The sequence below is a fragment of the Microtus ochrogaster genome, chromosome 8 (genome assembly GCF_000317375.1).
Source record: "Microtus ochrogaster isolate Prairie Vole_2 chromosome 8, MicOch1.0, whole genome shotgun sequence".
In the NCBI taxonomy this organism is placed as follows: Eukaryota; Metazoa; Chordata; class Mammalia; order Rodentia; family Cricetidae; genus Microtus; species Microtus ochrogaster.
The window spans coordinates 73,080,932-73,094,322 of record NC_022015.1 but is presented as its reverse complement, the minus strand read 5'-3'; the positions used below and the strand labels follow the sequence as shown (position 1 = coordinate 73,094,322).

General features: G+C 39.2%; 1 protein-coding gene across 6 annotated transcripts in view; it reads right to left on the bottom strand.

Annotated features, from left to right (window-relative positions):
* Positions 1-13,391, bottom strand: part of Btrc (beta-transducin repeat containing E3 ubiquitin protein ligase) — a 185,688-nt gene that overhangs the window by 49,252 nt on the left and 123,045 nt on the right. For all 6 annotated transcript variants that reach the window (XM_026781184.1, XM_005352359.2, XM_005352360.3 and 3 more), the window contains one exon: positions 12,715-12,804. In XM_026781184.1, the coding sequence (XP_026636985.1) occupies positions 12,715-12,804 (90 nt within the window). The remainder of the gene's footprint in view (positions 1-12,714; positions 12,805-13,391) is intronic.

Genomic DNA, 13,391 nt, shown 5'->3' with positions numbered 1-13,391 from the left:
CTACCAAGAATTTCTTCTTTCCTTTTCCTTTTCCTTTCCTTTCCTTTTTCCAAGACAGAGTTTCTCTGTGTAGTCCTGGCTGTCCTGGAACTAGTTCTTGCAAGACCAGGCTGGCCTTGAATTTACAGAGACCCACCTGCCTCTGCCTCCAGAATGAGTGCTGGGATTAAAGGCATGCACCACCACCGGCCGGCCGGCAAGAATTCTATTATCAACCTGCCATTCATAAATTTAAAAACTCAAACAGGTCATTGAGAAACAACTGGCAAACAGATAAAAAAGAAAAAAAAATAACCAGAAACAAAACAAAAGCCCAGCCCAACTCAACCCAATGACACCCCAGCCCCCCAAGAACATTCCAGTGTCACAGGATGAATGGCAAAGCAATCTTGCACCCTAGGGGTGGAGTCAGGCACTTTAAGATCTAGGCTAGCCTGGGTTACAGAGTGAGACCTTGCATAAGGAAAAAACCAAACAAAAAGGTGGAGGAGGAAGGGGCATGATGGGTAATGCCAGTAAGAGCAAGGAAACTGATATTTTTTTTGAAGTTCTATAATTAAACTACTAGGTTTATAATAAGTCCAAACACAAGAGTAAGAAGAAATACAAAACGAAATGACCTCACGCAGATGTAAATACAGCTACTCCTTGGGTTGCCCGTTAACCCACAAGTGGCACATCCATCTTATTTACAGTGTTATACCCCCCGCTATGATACTCCATTACAGAGTCACGCTACAGACTCCATAGTTAACACCGGAGGAACCGTCACTTCTCAAACATGGCTTTCTCTCCATATTCCCCTTCCGGCTCCCTTGCATGTCTAAGAGAAAAAAGTATAATTAAATTTCTTACAGTCATAGATATTTCTAGAAAATGTAGTTTAAATCTGAATTGATATTTGAAGGACAGAACATGGTTAAATTTATGTTCCATCTTCAAGAAATACTTTAGCATCCCTGTGCTCATCATCTTAGTTCTCTGTGAGCAAGAACTTCTTACATGCTTTTTAAATCTGTGCAGGAAATACATGTCACAATTACCCACTGAAAATGTCTATTCTGTCCCAGAGGATGGATGCTCAGTCACAACCACAGACTGACATTTTGGTTTTCATGGCCTCTTTGACCATTTATCTTTACTCCACCCTCCTCTTTGAGGTGGAGGATTTCAAAGTCCAATTAAATTCTGACACCCTGACCACATGTATATGTTCAGCAACCTTCACAATCCAGAACATGAATAGAAACAAAAGTATTTACTAAAATGATGACAGAAAAAAACCAGGGCTTTGAAGCCTTAAAGGGCAATGCTGTTTGGTCTTTTTAAAAAGTGAACTTATTTAGTGTACATAAGCGTGCACATACACATCCATGTGTGAATGCCCCATAGCCTGCATGTGAAGCCAGAAGACAGCTTACAAGACTCAGTACTCCCTTTCCCATGTGAGTCATGGATACCTGGCTCAAGTTGTCAGGTTTGGCAGCAAGCACCTTTACTTGGTGAGCCATCTTGCCAGCCCAGGAGGCAATGCTTTTAACTGTCAAAATTAATAACTAAGTTTAAGTGGGGAAATAGTTTTTGGTTTAAAAAGACTGACAATGGATGCTTATACTTTAAAGAGTTGTATTCCAGGACAACTTAAAACAGATTTTATGTTTATATACTGTGATGCTTTCAAGCCTGTCTGTGCACCACATGCATGTCTGACGCCATCGGAGGTCAGAAGAGAGCATCAGATCCCTTGGAACTGGAGTATGATTCATCATGAGGATGCTGGGAATTCAACCTGTGTCCTCTGCAAGAACAAGTGCTTCTAACCACTGTGCCATCTCTCTAGTCCCTAGAACAACGTTTAAAACAATTACTAAAATATGAGCCATCAACTTGAACCATTTGTTTACAATATCCCTCCCCCCCGGCATTTTCTATTTAGAAAAGCATGATATGAAGTCATCTAAGACCCTTTAAACTTTAAAGTCCCACGTCCTAGGTTTGTCAGGAAAATGATTATTATTACTGAATAAGCAGCCAATACTACAGAGACTTACTGAATGGGTAACCTGGAAGTGTTCAATTTTCTAAATACAGATATATAGTAAGTAATAATTGGTTGGGGTGGCAGGAAGGCTAGAAGTCAAAAGGACAAAAACCGTAAGAAGGGGAAACGGAGTGGCTGGAGAGCACATAGGGCCTCAAAATACCACTGAAAGGCATTCTGGTGAGCAAGGATTTTGAGGTCAGAGAGCTCTCAATTCAAACTTCGATTCCATAACTTACAGATGGGGGCGGGTTTTCAACTCCTCTGAGCTTCAGGGTTTAAAAAGGGGTAACAATTCATCTCAACATTTCATTTAAAACTGGCAACACAGAGCTAGTGCTACAGTCCCCAGTGCAGAGATCAAACACACAGCTAGAGTTACAGTCCCCGGTGCAGAGACCAAACACAGATTAACGTAGTATTTGCTCTTCCTCCAACTTTTGAGTAGAAAACTTGAATTAAAAAAAAAAAAAGCATGTTTGGGACTGCACATTTGCCTAGCATATACTAAGTCCTGTGTTAGATTGCTAGCACCGGGGGTGGGGGATGGGGTTCTTCCATCTGAAAGTGCATAAGAAACAAACTGGACATTTAACATGTTTACCTGGTGCTAGGGGTGTGGTGCACATGTGGTATCTGTACTCAGGAAGTGAAGGAAGGATTCTGAGTTCCAGGTTAGGCTGGGCCATACAGACAGACTGTATCAAAACAAAACCCCAATTTAATATAGGAATGAAGGGATCTGCTTTGTGTGTGTGAATTTAGGATTATGATTGCCTCACAGGTTCAAATATTTCACAAGTAAGAAATTGAAACAAGCATGTACTGGCTGAGTTCCAAAGGCCTAATGACAGTTTCTCAAAGCTAAGCCCCATGACCTATGCTGAAGTGAGCAGAGTTTAAGGCAACGTGGTACTTTGCTGTTCTAGAAGGCAAAGGGAATTACTTACTTAGAGCTGTGCACTTATGAAATTACTAGCATTAAACAATAAAACCCTGCAAGACAGAACCCTAGCCCTGATCCTAAGACATTCTCTCTGGAAAGGAACCTCCAACAACAGGATGTGTTGGCAGTCACAGGGCAGATGAACTCCAGACATCACCATTAAATTCTTAGTGAAACCTGTCACACACTGGGCAAGCATTTGCAAGCTGAGGTCACAACACGAAAATAAAATTTTACATGTATGGATCCTGAGCTCATGGGTACACCAAAAGGTTCAAAAGAAGGGTCCAGGTTCCACAATCTTTGTAAGTGATAATTTTACACCATGTGACTAAGTGTTCATATTTATTCATGGAGAGCTTATGAACCCAGGCTTCTGAAACTGTCAAAAGCACAGAAAAAGAAAATGTTTACACCTGCCAACATCCACCAGGACCCATAATAACTTTAAGAATAAAAATATCTTTTCCACATTCAGGAACAGAGTGGGCTTTAATATGAATTAGTACATTGTTGAAAATATACTAATATGAACAACTGCATCAATATGTTGAAGTATCTATTGGGGACTGCTGGACTATCTGGTATCATGTCATTGACCCTAAAACTGATTTATACAAATGTCAGGCAAGACTCACTGGTAATTAAAGTTTTGTTCTGACAGTATCAAGGCTTTCTGAAGAGAACAGGGAAATCAGACAAAAATCACTTTTGTGTTTTGCAAGACAGCATAATACTAGGGTCTTAAGTGTATAAAGTTTACCATACAGCAACAGGCCTAGAGAGTTATACAAATAAATTATGTTAAGTATAATCAATATTAGTTATGAATGATTAAATAAGTCCTATTAACTATGATGAAAAAGATTATTTTCTACATAATATAAATATTTCATAATATAGTTTAGACATTTTCCCACAAATTCTAACCTCAGATAGGTACATGATGACCAAATTGTATTAATCCATTTAGTAATGTCTAAGCCAATGAACTGTTCATAACAAGAAATAAAGCTTATTTTCTACTATTTGAATCCACCAAATAGCATGTACTAAATTACTTCCTTTTACAGTAAGTCACCATGTTTAAAGGATGGAGACAAAGACTGGAACGTTGTGAAATGTGATGTCATCATATACTTTTCCAAAGTTAAAACTTTCTAGAAAGAAATAAAAAGCACATGCTGAGGTTGGAGAGACAGCTTAGTGGTCTAAGAACACTGTTGTTCTTTCAGAGGCCTTCGGTTTGGTTCCTAGCACCCACATGGTGGCTCACAACCATCCGTAACTCTAGTTCCAGGGGATCCATCACCCCCTTCTAACCTCCAAGGGTACCAAGCACACATATACATCAGGAAAACACTCACAGACATAAAATAAAATAAAAAAAAAACCTCATTTGCTAAAACTTTCATTAATGCCTTCCGTTGTACCACACAATTTTTCTATTATAAGGATGATTAGCAAGGTTGCAACATTAGTATAACTGAGCTTTAAATGAATGAATCAGGCTTTAAGTTCATGATTTTTATATCCCCTTCCTCCTTTCCATAAACATCATACTTGATTGATATTCAATTCTCAATTACATAAATTGAAATAACACAGTGCCAACACTGAGAAGACGATGGCACAAGAAATATATAAACAAAACAGCAAATTCCCTAATAAACAGAACCTGGAAAGGAACACAATTTCAATAAGCCACGGCTTGCTGCCTGGAGTTTGCACCTCTTTTAAATAACTCAAAGTGACAGAACACTCCACACCAAAAAACCCTGTGTTACTTGAAGGAAAAACCCCACAATGAAGGAATAAGGTAAGGGTGACAGGAGAATTGTACAGAATTTAATTCCTATGGTTATTAATTTTGTTTGGTTTGGTTTTAATCAAAATGTAAAACCCAGAGTACAACACCAAAGAAAGTACTGGCACTCAAAATCCTAAATGATTCCTAATAGAATTACAGTTCATAGATTATTAATACATTGACTGTATTTGTGGCGTGACTTTGGAAAGGAGGGGTTATTTCTTACAGTCTGTAAATGAGCTCTGGAGCAGAATCAATGCCTACACACAGCAGGGGAAGGGCAAGAACCACAGGTTTCTTCCTCCCCCTTCAGAACTGTGCCTGGCACTGTGTGGCCGAGGTACTGCTTTCTCGTGCCCTCTGTTTCTGGTCTTGCTAATTAAAAGGTTGATCACAGAGCAATGCTCTTCTCATTAATTTTGGTGTTCCGATTGGGTAGGATCCCTGCTTACCCCACCTGATCTTTTCACACTGCTGAAGTTAATGTGACAAGAGCCCGAAGATGGATTACATGCTGCCATATTGCCCATCGCCTCCAATCAGGAGCTATCTGTGTAAACTGATTGTTCTAATTTGCTCTCATTATTTTTACAATATCAGGAGAAAATAACGCACACAGCTCACTGTCAAAGTCATGAAAATCAGCCATTAGTTAAACCCAGACACTCAGTGGCTTTATTAGAGGCACTGCAGTTTATTGATGTAGCTCCAGTCAAACAAGGCAGCATTCGCTTCAATAGAAGGAAATGTTTCTACAGAAAGTAAATATTTATTGTGATAATACCCACAGAAACAGGGTATTCTGGAGAATCCTGGGCCTATTTTGAAAGTGTGGTTTTGACACAAATCATGTGGCAATGAAGGGCTGGGTTGGCATAAGAAAGTAGGGAACGTTTAATATATTCAGAAGCATGAAAATGCATCTATTAACTGACATCTGTAACGCATTCTTCATCTCCCTTACCTTGATAAATAAAAACCTCAGTCTGTGACTACATACACCAATCAATAAGCAAGAGTAGCCCAAATATGCCCTATAATATTTTATAAAACAGAAATATTATTACCTAGGAACCACAGCTATTTACATAAGAATCATACAGCTATATTTTAAATAACACACTTTTTATTCAATGCAAGTTTTCAACAAACTTAATTGGCAATCCTAGTATTACATATATTCGTAATGCATTTTAGAATTAAGATACTATTCGGGCAGTCTAGTGCAGTAAGCCAAACATCCTGGCTGGGTTTAAACCCTTTTAGTAAACAATGGTTCTTTAAAGTAGAAGGCAGGAATCTACAGAAAGGTTTGATATTCAGAGATAACATTGAAGGGATTTGTCCTGATCGTATGAATGAGCACACACACACAGAGACACACACACACAAACACACAGACACACACACACTATATATATGTTATAAAGAAAATGTTAAACTTCTAAAGAAAATAGGTAAAGTTGGTATTTCAAGGCTTACCTAGCTAAGACCATTTGTTAAAAGGTTATCTAGATGCTACCCAAATAGCATTTTTAGGGAGTTGGAGATTGAGGGTATAAATAATAGAAACTGATGCCTTTTAAATAAAGGATCTAACCAATCCATACTTTCTCCTCATCTCTCTTTAGATCTAGATAGAAGGAAACATGGCTTCCTCTGGTATTCTTTCTACACTGAGATTCCTAGGTAATGTGAAGGCAAGAGGGTGCCCTTCTTGCTGCTCCCCTTTTAATGGCCACTTTTCTTTTTCTAAGAAACATGTGCCATGCCTTTCTCCTTAAAATTCCTGCACTAAAAGACTGCACCATACTGCACTCCGCAAAACGTGCTGATGGCGCCAATTACAAGCCCCCAGCCGAACGCTCCAGCCCCCACCATTCGGGCAGATTTATGCGGACTCTTGCCGACGTTATTACAAGTCAGAGTTTATTGGGAAATTGTTACATTATGCGGAGTGTCTAACAAATTGCTTATGCTGCTATAATTGGATTACAACAGCCGCTTGCTCCCACCGGTAAGATTAGGCAAGTAGGACTCCTGCCGATCTCTGAGCGTTAGCAGTAATTTTATTTGCCTTGCCTCTCTCTTTCCTAACAACATGCCTCTCTCCCTGCCAGCTGTCTGCTGAAAAGGCACAGGCTTGTTCCTTGGCCCTAACAATGCAATTACAGCCCCGCAGATCGCACTGTTTGTGCATTAAGTACAGAGCCAAAACGAGGCGAATTGATCGTTTGACTTTTGGAGAAGCCATGTGATCTCTCTGTGCGGGTGATCCGACATGCATCAGTAGGCAATACTGCAGTCAATTCTTGATGAAGAACTTTCTTCTTTCACCTCTCTTCCTCATAACGTTTCCTTTCTCACTGAGGAAGACACTGACTGGGCTCATCTCATGCTGATGTAGATCAATCCACAAAGACAAACTCGATCTTATTGGCTCCCTGGCTAGATAGAAATGTGAACAGGGTCTTCTGGCATCTTGAAAAGCCTCAGCCAGATAGATCAGTGGCTCCCAACAGCTGGAACATGCTGTCTTAAAAACAAAACAAAACAAAAAAACAAACACCACAAACCTTCACAGAGAGTTCACTGAGAAAGTTCACACAATCACTGGAGTTGAAAAATACTGCGGAAAGTTTTTGGGTCCTGATCACACTGCCTTGGAATGGTTGTGTCAGAAACTCCACCTCTACTCAAGGGCTATCAAGAAGTAGCAATGAAACCTGCGCCTGCCTTTCTGCACAGATCTACTCTGCTGGAAGATGCTGGGGCCAGTATGCACAATCAATGCAGTTGGAATCTAGGCTCAAGAACAACCAGGGTGAGATCCACCCAGGGCAGAGTTTTCAACACATTTTGTTGACAGCTTTCAGTTTCTTGTTTCTTCTTGTGTGTTTGACAATGAGTGCCGTGGCAACAAGAGTGCACAGTAACTCTGTGTAGGACATCATTCGTGGAGATTCCTGGATGAGTCTGGACTTCCTACAATCAATTCTCTTTTGGATTTAAGACCGTTTGGATTTGACCAATTTTAACAGAGGCTAAGCTCTCTGCTGACACTTTCCTTATACACAGCATGTGCGCATTCAGGTTTCTGTTACACAAGTGTGTTATCAATCTGTTAATTCATTCTGGCCCAAGTCTTTTGAGACAAAAAGGCATGCACAACTAGATGGAATATATTTTCACACTCTTAATTTGACAAATATTATAAATTCTAACCAGTAAGTCACTTTATTCTGTATTTCTTAAAACCTTGGTAACCATTAACATTAAATTTATGGACTATTTAAAGATGAAAGAAAAGATGTTAATTCCGAATTTCATCCTTGCCCTCTTTAAAACAGTGTTAAACTTCCACGCTTTCCCAATCACATTGGCCTTGATGATACAATTACATCCTGCTGTGTTCACCATGAAGCTAACTGCAGATCTGTCAGAAGGGCCTGTGTGAACAACAGACATCTGACTTCCTACTTGTGGAACAGTATATTAAAGGAGCCTGTTAACATGTAGTTTAAAACTCAGAAGAAACTCTGAACAGCTGAAACGCCTTATAAATAGCACAGACCCAGAGGAAGTGCAAACGTCTGCATTGTGAATTGTAGATCTTAATTACCGACAATGGCTGCTACAGCAAGGAGCACGGAAAGAAAGTGAAACAGTTGTACTGTTCATGGTTGGCAATAATTCTTCAGGAAAATATTTACTATCAATCAGTTATGAGAAAAGGGACTCTGTGCTCGTAAAACAGCACGTTGCTTCTCATACCAGGACCATTTTGCTTCAGCATAATCTGAATTTAAACAGCTTGTTTCCTGCGGATATAATTTTGGAAATAAATAAAACAAGTCTTCTATCAAAATCCGGAGTGAGTGGGAAGGAACATCACATCTTTCTGTCTCAGTCAGATTCAAACAGATTATTAGTCTCAAGTAAAAAAACAGTAATAACAAACAACAGAAATACAGAATGAACACAAGACCACTGAATGGACTTACTCTGAACAAAGACAGAACTTTTCCAATCTAGGCCAGGAATCAAGGTAGAGGTATCCTCACAACTCAATTTTAACTATACATGTTTATGGAAGGGGTGTGAGGTATAAACGTAAGTTATGGAAAAGCCTTGAACTAAAATTTTCTGCAGTATTTCAATAAAGTCAATAATAAGATAACATAAAAATTAATGTTCTCAGTTTTCTTTCATAACTAAAAACATGAAGGTTGACAATTAGGTGCAATGTGATTATAGATTTTAAAGACTGAACTGGCAGTCACTAATGATTGTCCATTTAAAACTACAATAAATATAGAGCTCATCATGGCTCCCACACAAATCTCATAAATGTTAGGGCTATGAGCAGATAAGATGCTTGAAAAGCAAACTAGCCAGGAGTGGTGGCGTACACCTTTTGATCCCAGCACTTGGGAGGCAGAGGCAGGTGGGTTTCTGTGAGTTCAAGGACAGTCTGGTTGGTCTATATAGCCAGCGCTACATCAGACAGACAGACAGACAGACAGACAGACAGACAAAAAGGGCAAACTATATGCAAGACACTTCATGGCTTCGAATATTACCTGGACCCCTCTCCACTTTCATCTGTAGTGTTTCTTTCAAGCTGAAGACCCAGGAGACTGCTGTCAACCTAAGGTGGCTTATGAAGCAGCTGTGCTTTCTTACACTTTACCGAGAATTAAAGGGAGAATCCTTTCCATACAGGAACTGCAAGGCTACAGGGTAACTGGCAGAGGAAAGCTATACATAAAATGCTACAGGGTTCATCCCTGCTTTTGAGAAGGACCAATGTCTTCTGTAAAATGTAAATAAGTAATATTTAATAAAAAGGTCCAAGACTACAATTAGTATTTATACCCAACCCATAATTACTGACTGAAATTCAGTTGCTTTGAACTGTAAAAGGAAAAAAAAGCTAGCTTCACTGTATTACAGTGGCTCTCACATGGAGACAGTGCGACATGCAGGAGACACTGGAGCACACAGTTTGAATCAGTATCAGACACTTGTACCTCACAGTCACGTCACTGGCAGGTAAAACTACTGTAAACTCATTTTTCCAAAGGTCAAGCAGTAAATGAGGCCAGGAGAGGCAGCGTGAAATCATGAGACAGAACACGTTTAGCAGTAAGAAAGAAAAACTCACTGTTGCCATGCTAGTGGAGGCTGCTATTGCAGTAAACATTTTCGCAGTTACATATTTTTATTTGATGATTTGGCTCAAATTTGAAGCAATGAACTAGAAGACAGGATATGGGCCAATAAAAGGAACCAGGAAGTTGGTTGTGTTCCAACTGGAAATTAGAGAAATCATTATTCAATTAGAGTGGTTAAGGGGACAATGAAAGAAAATAGGTGTCAGAATAATGTTAAAACAAGCAAGAATGGGATGAGAAGGTCACCATCTGGGAGCAAGTGAAAGAGACTGATGAGCAGCAGCGAGCAAACTTATTTCCTCACCCAAGAGCACGGAAGAAATTACACCACCATGCCAGATGCCAGAAGATTTCTAACCGTGTGCCACTGAAGTAGAAGGTGGAAAAAAGAGACAAAACAACAACAAAGAGCAAACCCACACCACATTGCACAGATACACAGCAACATGGGGAAGGAGTGTAGGAACACTGGCTTCAAGTACATGAAGACAAAAGGAACAGATGCTCAGTTGGCCAGCTCTCAATGAAACTCATTAAAACTGTCACCCTGTCCTTGGATTGGTGCTCAGGCTAAGTTTTTGCCTTGTTTAGCCAGAAGTAACTCACTTGTGATGAAGTGAGAGCAGCGTGTCTGAAAAAAGGATTGAAAGAAATTTTTTTTGGATCCTGTCTCCAGACACCAATGCTAAATATAAAACAGGGCCAAGTAGCACTTAGAAATTATTACTAAGTAACTGAAGAGTAAGTGTAAATTATGTTACTCGGTTTTGTTTTGTTTTTGTTTTTTTTTTTTTGTAGAAAATTAAGATCTGACCTTAAGACTCAATTTGATGAACCTACCTTTTGTAGTTATAATTTAGAATAAATTCTGACATTTCTCATATGGCTAATTCCAATGGCTATAAACTGTATGTTTTCAGCAAATAAAGCAAGACCAGAGATTACCATGTGTTTTAGGAAATATAATAAAAATTATTGTTGCTCCTATATCCTGAAGTACCTAATTGTGAACAGAGTCTTCATGAACAGAGTTAGAACCCTAAGTAAATCTATGAATGGATTAATGAGAAATCCCAGAGGGCTTGGTCATTCCTTCCAACCCGAGATTATAGAAAGGCTCCATCTATGAAGAAGAGTAAATTTTTTTTTTCAAGACAGGGTTTTTCTGGAGCTTTGGAGCCTGTTCTGGAACTAGCTCTTGCAGACCAGGCTGGCCTTGAACTCACAAGAGATCTGTCAGCCTCTGCCTCCCAAGTGCTGGGATTAAGGTGTGCGCCACCATCGCCTGGCAAGAGTGAACTTTCAACTAGATAGTGAATCTACTGTCACAATGATCTTCCCATTTGTAGAACTACAGAAAAAAAAAGTTATTATTTATAAGCTACCTTGTTTTTGTTGTTTGTTTTAAATTTATTTATTATGTATACAATGTTCTGCCTGCAGCCAGAAGTGGGCACTAGATCACATTATAGATGGTTGTGAGCCTCCATAAGGTTGCTGAGAATTGAACTCTTGACCTCTGGAAGAATAGTCAGTGCTCTTAACCTCCGAGCCATCTCTCCAGTGTACCTTGTTTATTTTTTATTATAATAACACAAAAGAAATAAGACAGCTCTTCATGAATTTTATAACAAAGATGAAGTCCACATGACAAAGTCCTATCTCTAATAATGATAGCAAAATGATAATATCTAAAAATGATAGCCTGTACATGACACTAGAGATTAAGTTGAAAGTTGAGAAAGTTGTAAAAAAAAAAACCCTAAATGGTAATAGAGATTATTTTTGCATAAAAATGAAGACAAACTCTAGAAATACAATGCATATTGAACATTATTCACAAGACAGTAAAGCTAACAAAAACTCCCTCCAATCAATCTAGAAAACTGTAAGAAAAATTTTTAAGGTTTCTAATTTTAAAAAAAATTATTTTCTATGTATGGGTGTTTTGCCTGTCTGTATTTCTGTGTATCATGTGCATGCAATGGTCACAGAGGCCAGAAAAAGACACTGGGTCCCCAGAACTGGAGCTACAGATGATGTGAGCCATCATGTGGTGCTGACAAGGAACCTGGGCCCCATACAAGAGCAGTCCTTAACCACTGAGCCATCTCTCTAGCCCCGAAGATTTCTAATTTTTAATATTATCTTTGTAACTAGAGATACATGAAAGACTTGGCCCCTATGTCAGTTAAACACACTTTTCCACTAAAAACACCAAACATGACATTTCTTAAGTAGCAGCGGCACCACACACCTGGGATCTCTGCAGCCATCCCACGCTGCTCACACTGCACCATCAGTGCATTTCTGGTATGCTACACCTACACTTGAAAGAGGTTAGGCAATCCCAGCACTCAGAAGGCAGAAGCAGGCAGATCTTGAGGCAAGCCTGGTCTACATTGTGAGTTTAAGAATAGCCAAGGCTACACAGAGAAACCCTGTCTTGCAAAAAACCAAAAACTAAAACAATGAACAACAACAAAAATAAGCCACAAAGAAAGCTACAAAACAAACTCTTAACAAATTTTACTGATCAGTATGACTGGAGGATTCTGTTGCAGCTGAAGAGCTAGAAAACCCAACTTTCAGTTCACTCTGTATAAAGTAATGCCTGCCTACAGTCTTTTCATAAATATACAATCATATGATGGTCTGTGGTAACAACACTGAATAAAGACTACAGGCGCAGTGCTGTCGCAATGCGGTATAATGTTAAGGGGTGAACGCTGTTACTCACTTTGGCCACACAGTTTTCAGTCTTCATAGCAGTGCTTGTCAGACATACTGTCTCTTGGTTTATGCAGAGCCTGGCACAGCTGTTGTAAGTCTGTAGAGACAATTTTCAAGGGAAAAAAAAAATCACTTTTTTTTGTTTTATTTTGTTTTAGATAATACTGAAATACTGACAATAGCTGTCAGACTCTATTTCTCTAAATCAACATATAATTCTATTTATAAATTTGAGATTTGCAGCTGCTGAGGAACAGTAGAGAAGAGGTAAGGATAGAGCCCATAGAAGCCACATGAACAAATGAGTAGGGATTCATGGTATGAACGGGAGATAGAGGATTGGATACACAACATTTTTTTTAAAATGCAAACTTCAGTCAGATATGGTATAATCCTAGCACTATAGCTGCCAATGTGGGAAGACTGTAAGTCTGAAACTAGCCTGGGCAACACAGTGATACTGTGTCTGAAAATAAAATAAAAATAAGTGTTAAATTTAAGAACCCATGTCTGTTTAAAATAGTAGTTAATTATAAGCCAGACATGATGGCACACAGTGTAAACTATCACTGAGGAGGATTGTGAACTTGAAGCCAGACTAGGCTATACGACCAGTTCCAGATCAGCCTGGAATCCATAGACTAGGCTATACGACCAGTTCCAGATCAGCCTGGAATCCATAGA